At 37.5% G+C, this 27371-nt stretch overlaps 1 protein-coding gene across 1 annotated transcript in view; it reads right to left on the reverse strand.

Annotated features, from left to right (window-relative positions):
• ANO3 (anoctamin 3) overlaps positions 1 to 27371 on the reverse strand; it is a 393002-nt gene that overhangs the window by 18794 nt on the left and 346837 nt on the right. The window contains 6 exon segments of the mRNA XM_060103704.1: positions 3732 to 3789; positions 4668 to 4779; positions 9117 to 9153; positions 18650 to 18814; positions 19347 to 19487; positions 19905 to 19987. Of these exon segments, the coding sequence (XP_059959687.1) occupies positions 3732 to 3789; positions 4668 to 4779; positions 9117 to 9153; positions 18650 to 18814; positions 19347 to 19487; positions 19905 to 19987 (596 nt within the window).

Here is a 27371-nt window from a genome sequence, read left to right on the forward strand (position 1 = left end):
CATCAGTAACATGAGTGTAATAACAGAATTTTTGTGAGGATTAAATGCATTAATATATGTAGAACACTTAGAACCAATTGCTGGAATGTGCTGGCATATAGTAAACACTCATTAAATATTAGCTATTATTAACATTTTACATAGATTTACACATATGAGATATTATGTGGCATAGTATGAGGGAAGTCCAGTATAGCCAGTTCTAAATAAATGTTCTAAATAAAATTGTAGTACTTTTTTCCTTTCTTTATAATGGCTACCATTATTTATGCCAGGGATTTTACATGCATGATCCAATTTAATCTACCTATGGCCAATATTACTGAGATGGCTATTCTTATCACAATTTGCACATAAAGAAAATCGAGACGTAGAGATATTAAGATCATGCGTTCAGGTGTGGCAAAATTAGAATGTAGACTGTCAGATTCCAAAGACAAAATATTTGTTACAGATCACGGTTATGTTCTTTCCTTCAAGACTATTAACATCATCAAAGGAAGGAAAGAGACTTCTTCATCTGTACACCATATATTACCCAGCAGAGACCTAGGATATGTGTCAATAAATGCTTGCTGCATGATTGAATTCAGAGGGTCAATTCTTATCTTCCATCATGTATACTTTTTCTATCTACACTTCCAAGATTTCTAGAGTCTATCACAAACCCATATTTTTATTTCACTGAGTATTTTTCAAAATAAATAATCCTTTTTTGGAAAATATGGTTACTCTCTATGTCATATGTATTGTGGAAAATATCTAGGATGGTTATGAAATATTTTTCCTGACATTAGTATTATAATTATTCCCCTGGTACTTTCAAAGAAGAATCATGAATTCCAATAATTTCACAATTAAGAGTACCCAATTAAACAAAATTATTGGTGCTAACAGCCACTAAAATGGCAGCAATAGGCAGATCTACCTGCGCGTGACTACACTGCTCCCCACACTACCCTTGCTAACTCCACTGAACACTCCTGGAAAAAGTAAGCCTTGCTTTTGTCCCCCCATTTGGGTAGCTGAAAATTTTTAGCAGATATAGTCATACTTCTGGGCTATGAAAGAAAGCTGCAAGTCTGATTTGGGGATTTTCAGGAGGCCTGGGACTATGAAAGGCCTTAGTTGATCTCTGCCCAATAGAATAATACCCAGGTGGCTGTAGAGACAGAGCATAGATAAATATCAGTTACAATTTATAGAGTTCCTACCACAGTTCAGGGACTGTGCTAATTGTCTTATGCAAATTATCTCTTATTTATTAACAGCTTTGCAACCTAAGTGTTACTATTGCCAGTTTACAGATGAGAAGACAGATATTCAGAGAGGTCAAATTAAGGACAAAGAATGAATAATCAGCAATATTAACATTTGAGCCCAGTTTTCTGTGATATAAAGCATATGTTCTTTGGGATTTTTAGGCTTTCTCCATGTATTCCAATAAACTTTTAGAAGACTCTGGGGAGACAACATTAATGAGAGAGGCCCTGAGTTTTGGACTTTTTAGATAGAGACTAGAAATGTCTCCTATTTCTCAGGTAATCTTTTCTTAGCCTCTCTCTAAATCATGACCTCCTACTAATGCTGCCACAAATTAAATTGGATTTTACATTAGAATAATTCAAACAATTTTGAACTAGACAAGGAATAAACAGTCTGACAATGAGACTGAACAGAGTCCAGAAATTTCAAGATGTAGAATATTAAAAATCTTATAGTCTCATTTTGCCGAATGAAAACATGTATTTATTACATTTATTTATTAAATATGTGGCTTCCAATTAGGTATGGGGGGATCTTGATTACTCTTTACATCAAAATAAACTTCCAATGGGCCAAAGATAACAGTATTAAAAAAAATAACATTAGCTAAAAATACATGTTAATTTTGGGTTTCCCTGGTGGCACAGTGGTTAAGAATCCACCTGCCAATGCAGGGGACATGGGTTTGAGCCCTGGGCCAGGACAATCCCACATGCGTGGAGCAACTAAGCCCATGCGCCACAACTACTGACCCTGTGCTCTAGAGCCTGTGAGCCACAACTACTGAGCCCAAGTGCCACAACTACTGAAGCCCATTTGCCTAGAGCCAGGGCTCCACAACAAGAGAAGCCACCGTAATGAGAAGCCTGCGTACCACTACGAAGAGTAGCCACTGCTCACCACAACTAGAAAAAGCCCACACGCAGCAATGAAGACCCAACACAGCCAAAAATAAATACATAAAATTTTTTTTTTAAATGTGAATTTTTAAAATTTCCTGAATGGAGAATACATTTTTTGTCATGATACAAATTCCCCAAACCATTAACAACAGTAATATTTTGATTAGAAAATGCTATATAGTTTTGTAAAAAAATATATCAAAATGAAACTAAACTATATACAAGAAAATGGGAAACATATCTGCAGCAAATATTAAAGATTAGAGCCTAATTTTATTTGCTTATAAATTATTAAAACAGAAAAACAGTTTAATGAAAATAAACAGGAATAATACACACACAGAAGTATAAAATGTCAACAAACATATGAAAAATATTCTCCATCTCACTTGTAATTAAAGGAACTGAAATCAAAAGAAGATAACCTTTGGGGCCTTCCCTGGTGGCGCAGTGGTTGTGAGTTTGCCTGCCGATGCAGGGGACACGGGTTCGTGCCCCAGTCCGGGAAGATCCCACATGCCGCGGAGCGGCTGGGCCCGTGAGCCATGGCCGCTGAGCCTGCGCATCTGGAGCCTGTGCTCCGCAATGGGAGAGGCCACAACAGTGAGAGGCCCGCGTACCGCAAAAAAAAAAAAAAAGAAGAAGATATCCTTTGGATTATTGGTAAAAATTAAAATGTTTCTCTTGGCAAAAGTCTGAAAAGTAGATTCATACTCTATAGGTAAAGCATGGCATTTGGGAGGACAATTTGTCAGTCTCAGTGAAAATATAAAATATTCTTACACTGTGATAGAGAGACATTATTCCTAGACATTTTGTTTCCATGACATACATATAATAAATCCATAAAGAAATATGAGACTTTGCAGATATACCTATATATTTATAAATTAGTATTTGAAGTAAGATTTCTTTTGGACTAAATTTTCCCTGCTTAAAAGGAAACCCAGCATGTTTAAAAGTTTGGAAACCAGTACAATAGACAATAATAATTCCCCCAAAGTAAAACAGTTCTGGAGCTAAATTTCTGGGCTTTGTGAATGGAAAAAATAGTTTTGATGGAATATTAAAAAGAGCTGAGGGACTTCCCTGGTGGTGCAGTGGTAAGAGTTTGGGTTCCCAATGCAGGGGACCTGGGTTTGATCCCTGCTCAAGGAACTAGATCCCACATGCATGCTGCAACTAAGAGTTCACATGTCACAACTAAGGAGCCCACGTGCTGCAACTAAGGAGCCACGAGCCACTGCTAAGACCTGGCACAATCAAATAAAAATAAATAAATAAATAAATGAGCAAATTCCTGCTTTACCAAAAAAAAAAAAAAAAAGAGCTGAGGTCAGGATCCTGGGGTTTAACCTTCAAGTTCACCCTCTTTTTTGGAAAGACTTAGTTCCTTCATTTCTGAAACCACAGGGAGTCTCCTTTATCAAAAACGCGTCTTCAGCATGCCTGAAATTCCCTTTTCCACCTCCCCTTTCTCTCCCTTCCCACCCCCTCTTCCTCCCACAGTCATTGGTCCATATCCATGCCTATCCCCGCACCCACCCTTACAAGATTACTTACTTCCTCCAGTCTCCACCGGTTGAAAAGTTTATTGTACTTTCCTGGATGGCCTACAAATCTGTAAAAAGCCATTTTAATTCATTAGCGTTTATGTGGGTTGACTGAAGAACATTTACTAATGCATTACAACAAGTGCATGTGTGGGTAGAGATGTAAGTGTTCTCTGGAGCAACTTGTACCCAAACAGTTGACTTATTAGGCCATGCTTACACATCAAAGGACCCAACTTAAAAAGGAAAAATGATGTGTGAAGTCAATATCAATGAGTTGAGAAAGTACAGACAAACCAACCAAATGAAATTTTCCACTTTTACCTGTAGAGTTTTAATGTCTTCTTGACCTAGTTAACAAATATTAATACAATGTGCTGAGTGGCTTAGTTCAAAACGTTTCTAGCTTCAGTATGTTTCCATGGCACTTATCAGAGTGTTAAGCATATGGCAAACCAGAACCAGTAGCTTAATATGCTTCTTTTTCATATTTTGCAGCAAATTTAAGGAAAAGAAAAACATTACCATGATAGGTATGTTTCCCCACTAAGGAACTGTAAGCTGGGGTTACATAAAAATTATTTTCTTATTTAACAAAACCATTACTTATGATTGGAGAGTCATAATTCAACCCAAGGATGGCATATATGTTTTATTTATTTTTAAAAAATGGAAGTATAGTTGATTTACAATGTTGTGTTAGTTTCAGGTATACAGAAAAGTGATACTGTTATATGATTTTATTTTTTTATGCCAACTTTAACTGGGAGTGGCAGCTAGAAGCACTGTATTGAGAAGTCTTTTGATTTGAAAAAGCATGTGAAGATTGATTGGGACAGTTTTCTAAAGCAGAGGACAAGAATTTGCCACCCCTGTTAACAAACCGGCAGTGGAACTGTTGACAGTCTGTCATTCTGCAAAGATAATGCCTATGGAGTTGACTTACCTCCCCAAAAAGAAAGCAATATAGAAGATAGAACTGTTTAAATTGACAAACTGGAAGAGGAACATCTTCAAAGCAAAGCTGTTTTCCCATTCAGATTCTGTTCGAGGATATTCTAAAAGGAACATAGGGTGTGTTTACATAGATGAGGTAAATGACAAGAAATATGGATACAGAATCAGAAGTCCCATGTTCAAAGTCTGGTTCAGTCATTTACTACTTCTATGAGCCACTCAATGTCTCTGAGTTCTACTGTCTGCATCTGTAAAAATAGGAATGATAATATCTGTTCCATAGAGTTGCTGAAAGGATCCAATGAGATAAACTTTAGACATTTCCCACAGCTACAGAAGTATGATGCTTGTTATTAAGATATAAAGATTTTCAGGATTCTCTCTGCTCCTTTCATTTAGAGGTAACCATAAATATTAGATCAGTCTTTCACCCAAACTGGCTATACTTAATATAGGGACCTAAATTGTCCACAGGTTTCTTTGAAAAAGGAATATTTTGTATGCAGACTGAAGTGGAATAGTAAAGAGAAAAGAGGGCTACATCAGTCACAAGAGCCCAGTTTTTATCTCAACCTTACAACTAATTTGCTGGTAATCTCAGGCAGGTCTCTTTACATTTCTTTGTAATCAGTTTTATAATCTGTGAAATGAGGAATTAGATAAGATAATTTTAAGAACTCTGTCAACTCACACCTTAGGGTTCTAACTTTTCAAACAAAACAAAACAAACAAAACACAACAAAATACAGTGATGAGAGAGATTGGATAAAGATGGCAGCATGTACTGCAGCCTCTGCTCCCACTCAGTACCCAAATAAGTGATAGAAAATATATATGCACATCTAATATACATATTTTAATATAATTGAAAAATTCAAGAAAGGTAGAAAATAGATGGGCTCTGACTTAAGGAAAAGAGAGGCCAAAATATATACATGAGCAAAGCACAGTATAAAAACGCAACAGGTCTTGGGGAACTCCAAGCCCAAAGCAGGTAGGTGCCAGAAATAGGAGGGGGTCTGTGGGGCATCCAAAAGAGTGACTGGTTGGTGGGCACCAGTGAGAGCAGTCAGGATAGGCTGACATTTCCCCATGGGTTTTGATAGGTTGTGTTTTCTTTGTTGTTTCCTTCTAAATAGTTTGTAAATTAAGCATAAAACTTATTTAGAAATGAGAATGTGGGTTTTTTAAAAAACCCTGTGAGTAAGATTGCTTTTGGTTCTCCATTTCTAATTTTATTGCATCATGATCCACAAATGTGTCCCATGTGATTTCTGTTTGGGGGCAAAAAAGTTGCAATTTCATTGTGGCCAAATAACATGGATAAGTTTTGTCAATGTATCAAGTGTCTGAAAATAATATTTCTGTTGAGCATACAGTTTATATATATTTTAAAAGAAGCTTGCTAGTTATGATATTCAAATACTCTATATCCTGGCTTATATTTTGAGTGTGGATTTATCAGTTTATTTTTGTATTTCTATCATTTTTTGTTTTCTATGTTTTGAAGGTTTGTGAAAAGGTGTATAGAAATCATGACTATTATATTGACCTGGTAGATTGTTTATCAGTATGAAGTGTTTCTCTGTCTCTCTCAAATAGATATTAAATTCTTGTTTGCCTAATGTTAATATGGTGACATATGATTTTATTGTTACTATTTTCTTGATATAGATGCTCCTATTGCTGAATTGACCTCTGACAAAATAAAAACTTTTTACCAGTTGACCTAATTTGTTTCTTGGAATCCAGGTTTATTTTTATAGATAATTAATATTACAGATAAATCACAATTCATTACTATAGTTACTTTATTATTTGGAACAACTGACAACCATTCTGATCTAATTCTCAACAACTATAAAACTAGGCTGAAAAAATTATCTCTTGGAATTAAATGTTATATATTTCCTCTCTAAAAAAACCTTAATGTGATAGAATTGAAGCTTTGATTTTTGTGTGTTTGTGGTTTTAGAAAATAAAATATTTGGACAAAAAGAGAAATCAAGGGGCTTCCCTGGTGGCGCAGGAAGATCCCACATGCCGCGGAGTGGCTGGGCCCATGAGCCATGGCCACTGAGGCTGCGCATCCAGAGCCTGTGCTCTGCAACGGGAGGCCACAACAGTGAGAGGCCCGCATAACGCCAAAAAAAAAAAAAAAAAGAAATCAAGAAGCAAAGTTTAAAAAAAATATTTTAAATAAAACAGTGTTTGGCCTCCTCTAGAAAGTTAAACCTAATTTCTAATTTGAAGCATAAATTTGTAAGCCAAAAGTTATACAGAATATAATGTCATATATATTATATGTATATATTTATATATTTATAGGTATATACATGCAATGATATTATATTACTTTAAATAAAATATCAATATTTTATTAATTTAAATCAATACAATTCATTCATTATTAATCAACAGTTACGAATCCACAGGCATTATGGTATGAATTACAGGTGAAAAAATCAAATATGAAGTGAATACACCTGGAACTTAGCACAGATAACTGTTCTGTTTCCTACTATCAATTGTGGTCCCCAAATCACTTGCTTAGATTTGCTTCTATCTTGGGTATAAAGTACTTTAAAAGTTAATAAATATAAGGAATCAGAGCTGGAAGAAACCTTTGAGACAATCTAGTTCAAGTGCTTTGTTACCCAACTGAAGAACTTGTAGCTCAGTGGGTTTAAAGAACAATGAAAATGATGATGATTCCCATTTACGGAGCACTTGTCATGTGTCAGGCAGCCAACCTACAATGGTGAAACAGGAAGTATTATCATTCTCATTTTACCAGTGAAGAAACTGAGACTCAAAAAAAAAAAGGAGGAGGAACAGAGGAAAGAGGAGGGGAGGAAGAATGGAATGGAGAGAGGGGAAAACTTGCTCATAGTCATGTAATTTCCAAGTGATCATGTCATCCAGAGGATGAACTAGGAACTAGTTCTTCCCTCTACACACCACTCCTTCTCTTGTTACTTGTATTTGTAAATACATTATAACAAAAGTGATATATCATAATAGAGTCATACAGTTCCTCCACCATAGTCAATGGAGTCTGTCACTTCTGAGTTTAAATTCTACTTATTTAACTTAATTATCTTGGTTTTCTTATCCATAAACTAGGGATCACACTGTCATAGAGTTGTGATGACAATAAAACAAAATAATGAAGGAGAAGTGTTTAGCTTAGCCCAGTGCCTTGGCTCTGGTGAGTTCTCAAACAATAAAAGATCACTGCTCGAACAAATCTGCGAAAAAAGTTTTGTACCCCAAACTGGGGGACCAAAAATTAAGTTCGAGGATAGAAAAAAAGACATTTTCTGACATGTAAGGTTTTGAGAAATTTACTTTCCAGGTAGCAAAATAAGGAATTAAGTTAAGACAGAAGAAACATAGGATCCAAAAAGTAATGTCCAATGGAGAAAAAAAAGGTGAAAGGAATTCCCACAGTGCTGGTGAAGGTAAGTGTAGATGCAGCTGAGCACAAGCCCAGAGGGCAACCTATTGAGACTGGAGTAGACAGTGGTTCAGGGAGGAAAACTCTAAGAAGAAAATAAAATGAATACAATACTTGATGCTTTTGAATGTATTTAGAGAGAATTTAGAGTTATGGCAGGAAGTTTGGGATAAATTAAGGAAAGTATGTGTAGACAATTAAGCAAAAAAATGTGCTATTATTAGCTTCATGAAAATATAAAGGTTGTGTAAGAAAGGAAGGATCACACTACACACCATGCCTTAGATGTGAACATAGTTCTCTAGACACAATGATTTGAACACTAATTATTCATTTGGCTAAAACTGTTGGTACAACTACTTTGGAAGGAGGGGAATTAAGTCTGTTTTTAGCCGGTGATGGATGGGAAAGTGTGCCGGGACAGAACACTGCAGGGAATAAAGACTTAAGTTCTTGTCTTTATGATGGGAAGACAATCACTTCCCAAAGCTGGAAAACCCAAGAATGGCATGAAATTTAGAAATAGGGTAGAAAATAACAGAAGAAATTAATTGATAAAATGCTAAAAAGCCGTCCTTCAGGGATATGGAAAATAAGAATGGGTAATGTGGCAAAGGACTGGTGTTTATTATAAATCTCTTAATAATCTTTTGCCTTTTAAATTGTGTACATGTAATATGACACTTTGATAAAATTAAATATTGGGAGTGGAAATCACAAAGAACTGAAAAGGTAGTGGAAAAAAGCAATTCCAAGTCGGGAGAACTAGGTTTGCTAATTTCTAGTAAGATTTTGTAACTATACACATTGCCTCTCTATAGTTATGTGATGTAGTCCAACTTCCTACGCCCCTTCTTTCACTTTTACTGACAATTATATAACTAAAGTTGATATAAAAACATATAAAAATGCTAGTGTGTAAAGCAACTGCAGAATAATATGCCCATGTTACTAAAGAGTGAAGAAAAATGGACTTACCTAAATTAGTGAGAAGGTAAGCAATTTTTTCATAAGCCTGTAATAAAAGAAAACAAATAGTTAATGTTATTATTTTCTTTTAGAAAAGGCTGTTATTTACACTACTCAAGAAACATCTAAAGTATATTCTACATAGTGGCTACATTTTTAATTAAGCAGAAGCAAGTTTTAAATCTTACTCTACAGTGCTTTATATATACACATACACACAAAATTCATGTAATAAAAATGTGTTGTAAATATGTGTCTATATACAGACACGCTTGATTTCTGCAATACCGTCTTTTCTGCTAGCTATCTTTATTTCCACTTTGTACATCAAAGAAATGAGACTTAAAAAACCCCAAAGACATTCAACTAGTTAATGGCTGACCTGGGATTTAATAATCAAATTATATGTGCTTTTCACTACACTGGAAGTTTAAGTGGAAGTATGTCTTCTTTACTATTGATAAAGAATTTTCCAAACTATGACAAAGACAGTGGGCAAAGTTGCATTCCTAAAGGACAAAGCTGGTTTGGTGGTTATTTAAAACAAGATTCACTAGTCAAATCTGTTGAATCTGTAAGTCACATACACAACAGATTTTTATAACATTTTTTATATTCTGCCACCTTCTCCTTGTCCCACCGTACTCTGTGTACCACTCATACAGACTCAAGGAAAGAAACCATATTTCACGATATTCCAAGTAAATATAGTTGGAAATGTATATTTACTATGGACAGAAGGGTGATGTGTGTGTGTATGTAAATATGACTACATAACCCCACAATTCAACAAATTATTCTTTAGATTATAAATTCCAATAACTCTGCCCCTTGGCATGCAAAATCAAAAAGGTGTCTGGACACTTTAAAAGTTGTTCACCTTCCCTACCTGTTCTTTCAATAAAACTATTATGATTATTCACCTTGACCATGATTCAACCCATCTCTTCCTAAGATTTAAAGTGTTATCTTGAGACAAAAAGATTATATTGAGTACAATAGTCTCATTCTACACCTGGTGCAGTTTCTTTTTTTTTTTTTTTTGAACTGTACACTCAAGTAATCATTTTCAAATTTTAGGACCCGATTAGCTTGAATTCATGAGCACCAAAGTTATCCTGACTTTGTTCTTTTCCATGCCCCATTTATCAACTAGGATGATTAGAGAAGGGTTTCCAGAGAGTATTGGAAGATAGCCTTATCAATCAGCAAATAGTACTTGAGTAGCTCTTATGCCTCAGGCACTGAATTAAGTGCCCTTATGGGGACTGAGAGAAAATTTTATTTAAATAACTGCCATTTAGAGTATTTGGCTGGTGTCAAACAGTGTTTTATATATACTATTATTTATATTTGTCCTTACAACAATATTATCAAATAGGTATTATGATTCCCATTTTACAGAACAGGAAACTAAGGTTTAGAATGTTAAGCACCTAACCTGAGATAATACTTCTAAGCAAGTAGCCAAGTCGGGATTTGGTATCATGGCTCTCTTGTGCCACCTATGCTGTGCCTTGTCACATAACCACTTCAGATTTTGTCTTAATACTTAGCACATAGACCTGTCTGTAAGCCTGGGATGGTGATATCTGCAGCTGATGCCCCAAGGGATTACAATAACCTAATAACCTTTGGAGGAATGTTATGAATCACAAAAGATGCTGTGCCACCCTGGATATATTGCTCTTGGAAAGCTGTCTGGGGTACTGGACAGCCTGCATCACCCAAGGCCCAAATGCCCATTGGCATCATCAGGATGATGAACTACAAAATCAGTCCATGCAGAGTGACATGTTAACTCACCCACAAAGTGTAGGAAGAAAACACAATGCAAATATAACCAACTGGATGGTGTATTACAGCAATCACATTGACACAGCAAGTTGTGTGTGTGTGTGTGTGTGTGTGGTAGAATGGATATGTACTTGGGGGAGGAGAGAATAAGGGGATTCAGGGTCAATTGTTCTGGTTACTATATTACACACATGTAGTATATGTATATACTACATAAATATACATCATTATATATATATATATATATATATGCAATATATGTGTGTAAAACACATTTATAAATAAAATAAAATTTAAGAAGTGTATAAAATACCATATTGAGGAACCTATGCTTTTAAAAATTATTCACTAGTGCATTCAGTAAGCTGATATTCTGTGGTCATATATATTGGGTTAAAAATATTTATTAGGAATTGCTAATGAGTCAGGTACTATTCAGGGAACCAAATAACAGTGAACCAAACATAGTCTCTACTTTCATGGAATTTAAACTCCAGTGCTCAGAGACAGATGACAAAGAAATATGTAATTGGCCAGAAGATGCAAAGTACTGAGAGGAAAGATGAAGCAAGCTGAGGGGTACAGAGTAGTGGTGGCACAGCGTGTTATTTAGAGGGTGGTCAGGGAAGCCTCTCCAAGAAGGTGGCATTTGAGCAGAGAGCTGCATGGAGTGAGGGAACCCAGCAGGGATGCAGCTCAGTGTCTGGGGGACACGGAAATTGTAAGTGCAAATGCCTGAGCCTGCCATGGGCTTGGTGTGCTTCATGAAGGACAAGGAAGGTAGAGGGACAAAGGTGGAGGCAGTAAAGGTAGTAAAGGTAAAGGTAGTAAGTAAAGTAAAGTAAAGGTAGTAAGAGATGAGTCAGAGAGATCTCAGAGGGAAACACCTTTTCAGGGCCTGGTAGGCTATGGTGAGGACTTTAGAATTGAGAAGTCATCTCCCTACTAATGCTTTGTTTTGGGGTGCAATGCAGAAATCAGTTGTGGGAAAAAATGGCAAAGGCAGAGATAAAACAGCAAGGTTGTTGTGAAGGGGCAAATTAAGCAGTTGTACATGTGTTTATTTTTTAGTTTTATTTTTTTTGCGGTATGCGGGCCTCTCACTGCTGTGGTCTCTCCCATTGCGGAGCACAGGCTCTGGATGCGCAGGCTCAGTGGCCATGGCTCACGGGCCCAGCTGCTCCACAGCATGTGGGATCTTCCCTGACTGGGGCACAAACCAGTGTCCCCTGCATCGGCAGGTGGACTCTCAACCACTGCGCCACCAGGGAAGCCCTGTACACGTGTTTTAATGTTCTTTATCTCTGAGTCAGAGGCTCACAATCCAACCTTCCTTGTAAAAAGGAGCTCCAAAGAGACTTTTGCACAGTCAAAAAGAGTCTGCACTTTTCCAGTAATCCTCCTTTTTGAATTTCTAGAAACTGTGGACATACACATGAAAAAACTAAACAAATACATTAAAAAAAATAAAAAAGCTAAATTTCTTATTAAATGAGTCATTTGCCATTGCTTCCTTTCGAGGTTAAGATGTGTGGTCTAACACTTTGAACCACCCTATTCCATAATAACCTATTTGCATTGTAATTACCAGTGGAAATAAGGTGTTGAGGAGAGTCAGGTACATTTTGAGGTCTTTGGGGATCAGGCCCATGAAGGAAACATAGGAATGTATTCTCTGGACTTTAGAGATGGAAGTGGATCAATAATGTGGAAGAGTCCAGAACCAGCATGAATACACAATAGCCAAGTGTATTCAGGGCTTTCTTCTTTCTTTTTCCTTCCTTTTGGTTATAGTGTGCTCTATGCATGGTACATGGACTTTAAAATGAGAGGAGGAATACCAAAAGGAGTTTATCCTTTCATTGACAATGCTGAAATGGTTTAATTGGCTTAATCCCAGAAGTACAAGAGTACTTCTGCTGTGATGTTTCTATTTTTTCTTAAAAATTACATGTTAAAAAAAATTACATGTTAATCATGAGACCAGAGAACTTTCATTCTTAAAATAATTCTTAGATTAATTGAGGTTTGATTGTCAAGCAACAAGAATATACACTTTTTAAGTAACTGCACATTTTAAATTTTTATTAAAATCTCTTTGGAAGTATTTCCTAATGATGGTTAACCATGCTACTTATGGCACCTCCGGTAGCATTATATTTTGAGGGGCAGCAAAATAAAGAATAAAAAGGATGGGATTTGTAAAGAGAAACTCCTGGTTTCAAATTCTGGCTTTGTAGTTTCTTAGCTGTATGCCTGGTAAAAGATGTTAAAGATAATAACTTGAAGTTTTAGTTATTGTTAAATTATTTGCAATTATTCTTTGGAAGATGTGATTTCCGATTTTGGCTGTGTATCAAAATCACCTTAGCTCCTTAAATCACTGATTTTGTAATGCTATTTTGTGGATTAACTGGATCAGAATCGCTTGGAGAGCATTATGGGAAATTTTTTGTTTTAAATACAGACTTCATAGTCCTACAAAGAAGATTCTGAATGAGACTCAGGAATCTGTAGTTTTTCAAAAGTGTTTCAGGTGATTTGATGACTATAAGAGTAGGAAACAATCCTTTAAGTTACTTTTATGATCTGTAAAATGGGCCTGTCATCAAATTTTTATTATCTTGATCCATAGTTCTCTCCCAAATTAAATATTTGTAGGAATGCCACAATCCACCTGTTTAAAAAACTTAGAGAATATATATCCTTTGATTGTTAGTTTGAATGAAATTAACAAGGGCAGAAAACTTGAAAGACACAAAATATAATTCCAGTAACAAAAATGACTTTGAGCACATACAATATTCAAAATGCTAGGATATTTGGAGAATAAAATATTTAAAATGTATTGAAAGAATATATTCTAAATGTCTTTTAGGCATTAGGCAAAGACCTGGAGATATAAACATGAGGAAGCCACAGCCCCTGCTCATGAGGAATTTATAACCTGATAGCTGGAGAATAGGCATATCCCAAACACTGTAGCAGAAAAGCATTCACAAAAGAGATTGTTTAATGCTATCAGGAGAATCTGATAAGGAGGGAGAATAGACCTGTCCAAACACCTGTGAGAAGAACAGACACAAAGAAATTCTTTAATTCCACATATGGGATTGAGAAAAAATTTTATGAAAGAAGTGATCCTTAACTGAAATTTTCAAAGATGAAGAAATATTCTTCAAGGAGACAAAAAGAAAAAAAGGTCAATAGAGGAAGCACTGTGAACCAAGAGATGGGTGTGAAATAGCAGAATGCCAGGGAGCAAGCACAAGTGGTTCTATAGGCTGGACTGCAGGGTGTGACAGGGAGGGGGCAAGACACAAACTCCAACAAGGGGAGAAGGGAAAACTGGCTTTAAATAATGGAGACCCTCCCATGCCATTGATGTCAGAGGCAATGGGAACCTGTTATACAGATCTGAGTACAAAATAAAATGATCAAATTTGTAATTTTTTTTTTTTTTTTGTACACGGGCCTCTCACTGCTGTGGCCTCTCCCATTGCAGAGCACAGGCTCCAGACACGCAGGCTCAGCGGCCATGGCTCATGGGCCCAGCCACTCCACGGCATGTGGGATCTTCCCGGACCGGGGCACGAACCCATGTCCCTTGCATCGGCAGGCAGACTCTCAACCATTGCGCCACCAGGGAAGCCCTCAAATTTGTAATTTTGAAAGACCCTTGCAGCAGTGGTATGAAAGGGAGATGGGAAGAGTGGAGAATAGAGACAGGAAGACTAACCAGTTAGAAGGCTGTGACAATAGCCTGAGCTAGAAATGACAAACAGCTGAACTAAGGAAGCAGAAGTGAGGATGGGGAGCAGGGAATGGATAAGAGTGATGTTACGGAAGCACAGTTCACAACAGTCACTGATAAGATGAAGGAGACAAAAGTAATGCATGAAGAATGACAAGGTTTCTGGTTGTGTACATTAAACATGAAAAGTTCAGTTTTAAAAAATTATTTGGCTTATTTAAACTATTTTTCCATGCACTCATTTCATAGTTTCATGTATATGGCTTATAGCTGAAAAGCATATTAGATTAATAGAATATTTTAACTGAGTCCAAATCCCTCGTTTGGGGAATATGGTAGCACAGGGATCACAAAGTCAAGCTATTAAGAAACATTTGGGTCTTCCCTGGTGGCACAGTGGTTGAGAGTCCGCCTGCCAATGCAGGGGACACGGGTTCGTGCCCCGGTCCGGGAAGATCCCACATGCCGCGGAGCGGCTGGGCCTGTGAGCCATGGCCACTGAGCCTGCGCATCCGGAGCCTGCGCATCTGGAACCTGCGTGTCCGGAGCCTGTGCTCCGCAGCGGGAGAGGCCACAACAGTGAGAGGCCCGTGTACCGCAAAAAAAAAAAAAAAAAAAAAAAAGAAACATTTATATGAGTACTTTTGAAAAGTACATTTGTATGAGCTGTATATTTAGAGTCGTTCTGCAAATAACAAAAGATAGCATTTGGTATTCTTAGGTGAATCTTTTTGGTGGTATAATTTTTTAAAGAGTCTGATATTTTGATATTAATGATGTTAATCTATCCTTATTTGATTAAGCTCTTAAACTGATCCTGTGTGTTCAGGTGAGTCAGAAGGGCTGTTTCATAATCTGTGAAGTGCCTTAACATCCTGGGTGGGAAGGAAATGCATAAATTCAAAACGGCATTATTTTTTTTACACTGATTGAATCTGAGAAATATAACATTCCTTTCACGTTTGTTGAGTTGGCTGTGTAATTCACTTCTTTTATGCTAAGTCCATTTTAAAATCTTCTCCTGAGTTAGTTGCAAGGGCAAAGGAGAAGTTGTATGGTCTACTTCACTTCTAACAATCCCTGAATCTGAAAGCCAAAATGCTCAACAAGTAGAAATAAACATTTAGAAAGAGAAAAGTAAGCTCTGTTTTCTCCTGGGAACTTGGATGCTTATTTCATAGCACTAGGCACTTACATGGGCTTTTGTATTTAATTAAGTAGAGCTAGTGCGATTTTAAGGATCTCAAAGGATGGTTTCTATGATAAAAATAGTACTATCCTTACCTGTCTACAGAGGTCTTTGTTGTCTGTAAATGCAAGTACTTTGGAAGAAAGAATACACTAAGCCTCATCAAAAATATAAACTTAGTAAGAAGAAGTTATATCTGAACCTATAAGAGAGAAGAATGTATGTTGGAGGGTCAGTTGTGATTCTAGGGAAGGGGTGATCGCCGAGGATAGAAATTGGAGGGGGAGCAGAATCAGAGTTCAAGGGACTGGGAATTGAGAAGCACCTGGAATAATATAAAACTGGAGTCTGGTACATCAGTGAAAACTGCAGCCAGCCTGATAGAAACTAATGGACTTTTATCAGGACACTAAGTTGAGGAACTGATGATTCAAACTGATGAAAGCCAGGGCAGTGTTCAGAGGGGCAGGGGAGAGGGAGAGAGCATAAATGAGAACAGAAGGAACAGACGTGGGGGAGAGAGAGAGAGAGAGAGAGAGAGAGAGAGAGAGAGAGAGAGAGAGTGTCCTGGGATGTTAGCCATTGATAAGCCTGTTCCTTACTTGGTGAAAGATGAAATTTAAAAAATGACCCGAAGTTGCTACCTAGGTGGCTGCGGTTTTATGGGTAACTCATATATAAAGTAAAAATAAAGTACATTCCAATTCTAATTTGTTCCAAATTTTATATCATGGTAGAATGTTTTAAAAGTAAAGGCTATTTTTTTCTGATTATAAATCAAAACCTACATATAGAGATAAATATTTGAATGAACAGAAAAAATATATATTAAATCAAATATTATCCTGAGATATAACAACTGTTAACGTTTTATTGTCACTCTTCAAAATGCAGGTGTGTTCCAGTGGAAATCAAGTGAAATTGTATACCCTTCTTCCGTAACTGTATTCCATGTACTTAAATAATATTAAAATTTAAAATTCAACCAACTTACTAAGGATAAGAAATTGGATCAATTTAAAATCAGACTAGCTGATTGCTAGTATTACCTAGAAATAAATACATTAACCACTTAGCTTCCCTTCCCTTAGATAATGAGATCAACCACAATAACCTCTGTCCACTGGAAAACTGCCACAATACACTGGTTTTGTTAGAAACAATTTCTTTCCCTATCTGCCAGAATAGTTAATATAAGAACCATAAATATAAAAATCTACAATGTCCTTGCTGTGAATGGTTCCTCCTTCAATGTGGTGACTTTGTGCAATGCACAACATATACTTCCTTATATAGGCTACCACACAAGCCTCTTAAACCTAGCACTGTCTTTTTTCAATGTTTATTGTTCACTTTATGAGTCAAAAGCATAAATTAAAATACTGTATGGCTTATTTGGAGATACAGTAAACAACATTCTTCTTCTGCAAATTAACCTAAACCTGAAGAAAGGAGACTCCAGTAGAAAATATTAACTATTGTCCTTGCATTAATATTTACCCATTTCTCAGTGATTATTTATTTTCTCTTAAGAACATCTCTGATAAGTTTAAAGTTAAATAGTAAATGGTTCCAGTTCCCTCCCGACTAACCATGTAACATCAGTATCAATCCACGTTTGGAACCAAATGCATATTACCTGCTTATGTTATCAACATCATTGTTTGTGTATTGGTCAGCCCTCTATATGAATTATCTCATCATGTAAATATATAAGCACTAACACTTACTATATGCATAATCTGGGAAAAGTTATTTAAGCTCTCTTAATTTCAGCTTCCTCATTTACATAATGGAGAAAATATTGACCTTGTGGTGTTGTTGGAAGAATTAAAGGAAAGATATTATTCTAAATGTGCCAATAAGTGCCTCCTGTCTTCAGAAAATGGGGCCCCATCCACAGATCTTGCTGAAGAGGTAGACCTAAGCATAATATTGTCCTTTCGGCCATAGACATTTAGTTCATAAGTCACTTGGTATATGTGAAGTTGAACCAATCAGATGCTTTCTCTGAGAAACTAGCACATTGAAACACTGGATGATATAAGTTAAATAAACTACAGAAATTGAGCAACGTGGTCATGAATTTAGAGCCAATGAAAATAACAAAAGCATAGCAATGCAACAGTATACTAGACTCTGAAAGGGAGACCATGGTGGGCAGATAGTCTCTTCCTGATAGAATGGAGCAGATATGCAAATAGAATCATTGGAAAAAGAGGTAGAAAGAAAGGAAAAGAGAAAGAGAGAGGGAAAGAAGATAGAGAGAGGGAAAGAAAAACAGAGGAAGAGGGAGGGAGGGAAGGAAGGAAAAAAAAACTTAGTCCCAGAGGAATAAAAATGGAGTAGCTGTCTGATTGTTTTCCATTTCACATGAGGTCTTGGAGGTAACGAGGCTACACTTTCAAACAGAATTTCCTATGTCTTTCCAATAAATTCTCCTCTGAGGTTGAGTTTGTTAGAATGGCTTTCTAATCCAAACAATCCCTTATCTGAATGAAAAGAGCATAGCACCATTTCTAGCACACACTAGATACTCGATGAATGGAAGTTGTCACTAAACAAAACTATAAACCCAAAGAGTAAGGAAGACAATACAACTGTCGTTGATTTTAATTTTTTAAAAATCCATCATGTAAACCACATAAATGAAATATTTTCTGTTAAGCCAAATTGTCTTTGCCAGAAATGATACTAAGTCTTATTTTGACTGCCTGTAAATCCAATCCAAGTATAAAGGAAACACAGTCTTCTCCTTTACCCAACTCCTGTACACCTATTGAAAAATTTGTAAACACTTACAAGATTCAGTGCCATAATGATCACAAAATTGATACAGACTGCAGCAGCAGAAGTTGCAAACTGCCAGTGTTGTTTGATGAAATTCCACTTGAATGATGCAAACTGTTCCATGACAATCAGGCGATACACGACGACTGCAAACACGGCAGTGATCACCAGAGAAATCTACAATATGGGAGACCAGAGGAGACATCCACATTGTGCATCGTTAACAAAACAAAAGCAACTCCATAGATCCAATACACTGACCCCAAAAGCTAAAGAAATTTACTTTTCCAAGAAAGCATACGTAAATTTAAAATTTCCTTTAAGGAACTAATGTTCATTAGAGTCAAAATAAATGGTATAAGATTCAGTTGTTTCAGTGGGATATGCTGTTCAAATCTCCACTTTCGCATGAATGCTTGGTTTTAAAACAAAATATCTAATTTTAGGATGACCATATAATTTCCATTTTATCTTAGATGATCTTTGTTTCTCCCAAAGAGTGTTTTATTTAGGGATATGCACAAACTCCCTTTGTAATTATTCTGTGACCTGCTGTGATTTTTATTTTGTTTAATAGTATGTATGTACTACCAAGGTACTGAACAGGATACAGTGTCTTACATCCTCAGGGTCACAAAATGAGTTGGTATCCTAGAACGTCTTTCTAAACCTGGAATCCCACATTCTGAGATTTATGGTTATACTTTACCATGAAAAATATTCCTGAGATAGAAACAAGAAGCCGAGTGACTTTGTCTGAGGAAGGCTGATGTGGCTCAGGTTTTCCACTAATGGGATTCACTCTCTCCATCTTGTAATACTTTGCTTCAAACTGGGGACGAAGTGTTTCCTATGAGAAAAACTAAAGTTAACTAAATATCTGTCATAAATTTTTTAAAAATCCAATATTTAATAAATTTCCGGAATTTGGCCTACTTTTATATCAAGTCTTGGCAAAGAAGCAAATTGTAAAAAATTAGATGAAAGTTATTTTAGGGTTTATTTAACCCTAAACTATATTTTAATTAGCACAGTTTTTCCACTAATGCAATTTAAGGAAACATCATAGAAGTGCTTTGAAAAAATTACACATTTCATCATTGATCTTTACTGTCTTCATAAAATAAGAATCTTGTTAGTAAAAAAAAGTCAAGTAAAAATTGAATGGTGTTTAGCTGCTTCCTGCTTGGACATTAAGGACAGTGAATGATTTTCTGTACCATATGTTATTCCACTTTCCTTATCTCCTGGTTTCTTAACATCTTACCTCCTCTTCTTCCCATTCAATAAGGTCCCAAGTATAGGTCAGTGTACTTCTTCTCCTTTTCCAAAACTCCAGGAAGACTGTGGCTATAAATAATAATAATATTATTATTATTACAATTCTTTACCTGACCATATCCCACTCTGTCATCATTGCCTTTCTTCTTGTATTGATGCATTCACATCCTATTATTAAATAATTAAAATTAACTACATTTGTATTAAATTTATACAGCTGGAATGTTTTTTCCCTTACCTTCTTCTCCCTATCTGTGTAACTGCTATCAGCACTCCTGATGGAGAGTGATTTTTTTAAATAAATTTATTTATTTTATTTATTTATTTTTGCTGCATGGGGTCTTCACTGATGCATGAGGGCTTTCTCTAGTTGTGGCAAGCAGGGGCTATTCTTCATTGCAGTGCATGTGTTTCTCATTGCGGTGGCTTCTCTTGTTGTGGAGCACAGGCCCTAGAGAGTGGGCTTCAGTAGTTGTGGCATACGGGCTCAGTAGTTGTGGTTCTTGGGCTCTAGAGCTCAGGCTCAGTAGTCGTGGCACATGGGCTTAGCTTCTCCATGGCATGTGGGATCTCCCAGACCAGGGCTCGAAACCGTGTCCCCTGCATTGTCAGGCAGGTTATTAATCACTGCACCACCAGGGAAGTCCAAGAGTGATTCATTTTATTGGAATAAATAAGCAGAGATTTTTGTTACAATAGCATGATCTTGATCTTGTGAAACTGGGTTGGAGATGAAGCTGGAGATAAGAGGCCTTCAGGGGAAAAAGGAACTTTGTTGTCAGGGGAAAGCAGGGCTTCATGTGCATCATTGGAGGTAGAGAGTATTTTGGAAAATCTGAAGATGATACCCCATAATTCTGCTCCTTAGCAACATGCATTGTATTTATTTTTTCACTCCTACCTCTCTGACTATAATGACATACTTTTCTCAACGTTACAAAAATTTCAGAGATGCACATGCTGCATCCATCCCTTGTACTTCCATTTCTCATGTCCATTTCCAGTGACTTTCCTCTGTGATCTAAAGTCAATGGTACAGAGTAACAGAATCATAGGGTCAAGCATGTAAGAGAGGTAAGATTCTGTATGTAGTTTGTTCCAAGTTATTTTAAATTCACAGAAAACAAGGCCCAGAGTCACTGACATACATCACTGACCTCGTCCAGAAATCTGCCAAAGCATCTGCAACACTTTATTACACTTTTTTTCTGTACCTGCTTTTCCTCACACTTGAAGGTAAGTTACTTCAGGCCCTTTTTTCCTTAGCGTTTTTAGTACTTGGCACACTGAAAATGCTCAATAAAAATTTGTTAAATTGAACTGAATTACTGAATAGAATTCAGTGATTGTGACTAACTCCCGGGGGAGTGTTCTTTGCATTATTCTAGAGGTTTTCAAATTATGCTGTATGGAATTTCACTAAAGACATTGGAAGAAAGAGGGTCCCTCACCAGAGAATCCCCTTCTTTTAATATATATATTGAGCAATCATGTTCAATTTTATTTGGAAAAATAATTATTGTTTAAAAAGTTTTAAAAACTACTTCACTGTACTTCCAGGTGGGGGAGTGGCTAATCAGAGGGGCAACAGGGGCAAGAGGTCAATTCCGAACACAAATGAAGTTAAGTATGTCTGAATATGGAGCCCAAAAAAGAATTCCAAGTATTATTTTCATCAGAAGAGATAAAAATTTAAAGCTTTCTCAAAAGGAGACCCAGCTGAAATGAGAGTATATCAGAGCAACCTCTCTGACATAGCCAATTTGTACAACACCCAAGGACTACTAAAGAATCCTCCATTCCCTAGATTTGTTTTCAGCAACATCTGCAAGCATAATGTGCTTTCCCCACATGGTATTGCAACATCACTGTACATGAGTTAGAAATAGAAACCTCACTAAACAGGTTCTACAATTAATAGAAGGACCATGAATGTGGGACATTTTAAATTTCCCTGCCTAGGGTAAGTTACTGATTTTCTGGTTAATGCCTTACAGCAATACAATTAGTAGAGTTTTTTGCATGAATATCTAGACTATTGAATAGTAGACTAATCAATATAAAGAGCCTATACATATGTGTGAAACAGCAGATTTTGAATATTTGGACTGAACTGTACTTGACACAGCCTCAACTGGTTAGTTGTAGAACTGGCTAGTCAAGACCTACTTTTATTGTTAAATTTCCTCTTTGTCTAAGGACATGGAATCTCTCTCTAACTTTACTTCCAATTTCCCTCTCCTTCTTCTCTCTCTCTAAAAACACTAAGTAAGAAATAAAATAACAAGCATCTGAGTTCTAAGAACATGAGAAAGCCAGCATTTGAACTATAATCACTGAAGATCTTCACCAATTTCTGAAATCAGACTTCATATTTTTCCCCTAAGCAATTTCATTTAGAAAGAAGCTATACATAAATAGCACCATGCTATATTACAATAGGAGAACTCTTACTACAGTCTTGACCAGAGCAGACTCTTAAATTTGATGTAATGTGTCTCTCTAAGCTAACTCTTCCTGTCAGTATGGTATTGGCATTTGTACATTAAATACACATTCAGTAGCATTTGTTCATATTAACATGGATACTCTCAATTGATTTGCTAAAAAATTAGGTGTCTGCACAAATAAGCTGTCAGCTTTTTGACATTTTTTTTTTTTTTTTTTGGTACGCGGGCCTCTCACTGTTGTGGCCTCTCCCGTTGCAGAGCACAGGTTCCGGACGCGCAGGCTCAGCAGCCATGGCTCACGGGCCCAGCCATTCTGCGGCACGTGGGATCTTCCCGGACCGGGGCACGAACCTGCGTCCCCTGCATCGGCAGGCGTACTCTCAACAACTGCGCCACCAGGGAAGCCCGACATGTATTTTTTATAAATACAATGTAATCTTTTTAAAGTTCTGGATTGATTTTTCTCAGGACTTTTCCTCATCTTACCATTCAACTATTTGATATACTTTCTTTACTTAACTCTGTTGAACATTTTCTGATTATAAATGTAACACCAACAAAAATAACTGGAACAACTCCTGTATTATTCACTTCTGAAATACAGGAGTCTAGGAGGGCCTGCCATTTACTAGGCTTTCAATAAATGTATGCTGAATGAGCGAATTAAACTGTAAAGAACAGAAGGCACCTACAATTCCACCATTCATAAATAGTCACTACTGCAATTTAGGTAATCCTATCCAAAGTATTTTTCTTAAGAAGTATAGTTAGGACTGATATATCTCTGATACTCAGAGATATAGCCATATAGGCTGTTCATTTATGACATAAAAAAGAAAAAACTGATTCATAACTGAATCCTCTAAAGGTGTCATACTCCTCACAGGCTGGCCCTTCTTCCCTAGGAAACTTTCACCAGGATGAAGTATATGTAGCGTTAACCCCTGGAACAGCGCTGGCCTCCAGGAAAGTGCTCCAGAACTAAAGTCTATATCCATTCTGATTGGCCAGTACGGAGCCTTAAAAACTCTTAAATATTTGCTCACTTTATAAGCATCCCCCTAGAACTGGATACTTAGAACTGTACTTAGCACCACAGATGAATGATGACAACAATATAAGAAATTACTAACTTCACTTTTATAATAAATACAATTTATCTTCTTGATCAAGTTATAATGACCCTCAAAAGACCATCTAGGAATGACAATGTGGTGCTGGAGAAAGAGCATGGCATGGGGTACAAATGTTCTGGGTTTGGGAGGTGCCTATATTCTTTTTTAATTGTGTGACCTTGGACAAATGACTAAACAATGATAAGCCTTTGTTTTCACAACTTAAAAAGAAGAATAGAAAAACTGTCTTTATGGCAGCATTGAAGTATAATTTGTAAGTGGTCTAACTATGCTTAATTCATTTTAAGAGTATAATAAATTATAATAACCCATTTTTTTCAACATTCTGTTCGTTGTTATACATAGGGAACTTTGTAGGCAAAGTTCTTGGCTTACATTGTATAAAGATACTGTACATTTTTCTGCAGGAAATATGGGCTATTGTCAATTATTTATATTTTGATTGTTTCACTTTTATAAAAATCCAGTCATAATTGTCATAACACTTTCCATCTTTTGCTGGTGACACAGCAAACAGCTTATATTGTCCTTTTTCTTCTTTTGTATTTAAGATGGTAAAGCTGCTTCTAGAGTAAATAATTCAATTCAAATTTATTTTTTGAGAGCACGATGCTTGTTTATTCTTAGAGAGAGCATACAAAAAAAATGAAAATGTGTTGCATCATAGTCCCAAAGAGGAAGAAGAGAACTAGTATTTACTGAGCACTTTCAAGATCCCAGACTTTGTGCTAGATGTTTTTAATTGACTCCTATTATTTCCACAACAACCCAGGTGGAATAAAGATTATTAATCTCCTTCAGTAGAGAAGCAAATCGAAACTCTTGGAGGTTAAGTTACCTGCGGAAGTCCCTTGGCTGAAGTTCACACCCAGATCCAAACACTGACCTTTCTCTATGCCAAAGGAAAAAATATTTTTAAACATGGTTTGGGAGAGAACTTTTTGAGCTACATAATTTGCAACATCCTTCTGGGAAGAAATTAGCATTATAGACAAAAGGTTTAAGCAAATTTGTAAAGACCTAAATGAGACTGAGAACTTCTGGGAGGTTAGCTGCTCAAACACCAAGAGGTCCATCAATCAGAAGTCTACAGTCTTTTGGGGGAACTTTCAAGATGGCAGAGGAGTAAGACATGGAGATCACCTTCCTCCCCACAAATACATCAAAAATACCTATACATGTGGAACAACTCCTAGAGAACACCTACTGAACACTACCAGAAGACCTCGCAATTCCCAAAAGGCAAAAAAATCCCCATGTACCTGGGTAGGGCAAAACAAAAAAGGAAAAACAGAGACAAAAGAATAGGGATGGAACCTGCACCTCTGGGAGGGAGCTGTAAAGGAGGAAAAATTTCCACACACTAGGAAGCCCCTTCACTGGCGGAGACAGTGAGTGGCAGGGGGGAAGCTTTGGAGCCATGGAGGAGAGCACAGGAACAGGGGTGCAGAGGGCAAAGTGGAGAGATTTCCACACAGAGGATTGGTGCCGCCCAGCACTCACCAGACCGAGAGGCTTGTCTGCTCACCTGCAGGGGGAGGGGGTGGGGGCTGGGAGCTGAGGCTTGGGCTTCAGAGGTCAGATCCCAGGGATAGGACTGGGGTTGGCTGCGTGAACATAGCCTGATGGGGGCTAGTGTGCCACGGATAGCCGGGAAGGAGTCTGGGGAAAAGTCTGGAACTGCCTAAGAGGCAAGAGACCATTGTTTTGGGGTGCACGAGGTGAGGGGATTCCTCTCCAGTGTGCCCACAGAAGGCAGAGCACTGCCTAAATGAGCTCTGGAGACAGGTGCGAGCCGCAGCTATCAGATCGGACCCCAGAGACAGGCATGAAATGCTAACACTGCTGCTAGAGCCACCAAGAATCCTGTGTGCGAGGGCACTATCTACACCCAGCCCCCCAGGAGCCTGTGCAGCACACAACTGCTAGGGTCCCGTGACAAGGGACAAGTTCCCTGGGAGAACACACAGTGCACCTCAGGCTGTTGCAACGTCATATAGGCTTCTGTGACCTCAGGCACACCTGGCATTCCAGTTATAACTACCGTACCCCTCCCTCCCCCCAGCCTGAATGAGCAAGAGCCCCCTAATCAGCTGTTGCTTTAACCCTATTCTGTCTGGGTGGAAACAGCAGCCTGAGGGCAACCTACATGCAAAGAGGGGCCGAAACCAAAGCTGAACCTCAGGAGCTCTGCGAACAAAGAAGAGAAAGGGAAATTTCTCCATGCAGCCTCAGGAGCAACCAGTTAAATCCCCACAATCAACTTGATGTACACTACATTTGTGAAGAGACAACGAATTATCCCAAAATTGAGGCAGTGGACTTTGGAAGCAACTGTAGATGTGGGGTTTGCTGTCTGCAACAGATTTGTTTCTGATTTTTATGTTTATCTTAGTTTAGTTTTTAGGGCTTGTATTCATTGGTGGATTTGTTTATTGGCTTTGTTGCTCTCTTTTTTTGTCTTTTATTATTATTTTTGTTTTAATAATTTTTAAAATTTATTATTATTACTTTTTCCTTCTTTTTTTCTCCCTTTTCTTCTGAGCCGCATGGCTGACAGGGTCTAAGTGCTACAGCCTGGTGTCAGGCCTTAGCCTCTGAGGTGGGAGAGCCAAGTTCAGGACATTGGACCACCAGAGACTTCCTGGCCCAACATACTATCAATAAGTGAGAGCTCTCCCAGAGATCTCCATCTCAACCTGAAGACCTGGCTCCACACAATGGCCAGCATGATCCAGTGCTAGATGCCCAATGCCAAACAACTAATAAGACAGGAACACAACCTCACCCATTAGCAGGTAGGCTGCCTAAAATCATACTAAGTTCACAGACACCCCAAAACAAACCACCAGACGTGGCCCTGCCCACCAGAAAGACAAGATCCAGCTGCACCCACCAGAACAGAGGCACCAGTCCCCTCTACCAGGAAGCCAAAACAAGCCACTGAACCAACCTCACCCACTGGGGGCAGATACAAAAAACAATGGGGGGCTTCCCTGGTGGCTCAGTGGTTGAGAGTCTGCCTTACAATGCAGAGGACACAGGTTCGTGCCCCAGTGCGGGAAGATCCCACGTGCCGCAGAGTGGCTAGGCCCGTGAGCCATGGCCGCTGAGCCTGTGGATCCGGAGCCTGTGCTCTGCAACGGGAGAGGCCACAAGAGTGAGAGGCCCGTGTACTGCAAAAAAACAAAACAAAACAAAACAAACAAACAAACAAAACAATGGGAACTACGAACCTGCAGCCTGTGAAAAGGAGACCCCAAACACAGTAAGTTAAATAAAATGAGAAGACAGAGAAATATGCAGCAGGTGAAGAAACAAGGTAAAAACCCACCAGATCAAACAAACGAAGAGAAAATAGGCAGTCTACCTGGAAAAGAATTCAGAGGAATGAGAGTAAAGATGATCCAAAATCTTGGAAATAGAATAGAGAAAACACAAGAAACATTTAACAACGACCTAGAAGAACTAAAGAGCAAACAAACAATGATGAACAACACAATAAATGAAATTAAAATACATGAGAAGGAATCAATAACAGAATAACTAAGGCAGAAGAATGGATAAGTGACCTAGAAGACAAAATAACTACCGCAGAGCAGAATAAAGAAAAAAGAATGAAAAGAATTGAGGACAGTTTCAGAGACCTCTGGGACAGTATTAAACGCATCAACATTCAAATTATAGGGGTCCCAGAAGAAGGAGAAAAAGAAAGAGTCTGAGAAAATATTTGAAGAGATTATAGTTGAAAATTTCCCTAACGTGAGAAAGGAAATAGTCAATCAAGTCCAGGAAGCGCAGAGTCCCATACAGGATAAACCCAAGGAGAAACATGCCAAGACACATATTAATCAAACTATCAAAAAT

This window comes from Mesoplodon densirostris, chromosome 7 (genome assembly GCF_025265405.1).
Source record: "Mesoplodon densirostris isolate mMesDen1 chromosome 7, mMesDen1 primary haplotype, whole genome shotgun sequence".
Taxonomy (NCBI): Eukaryota; Metazoa; Chordata; class Mammalia; order Artiodactyla; family Ziphiidae; genus Mesoplodon; species Mesoplodon densirostris.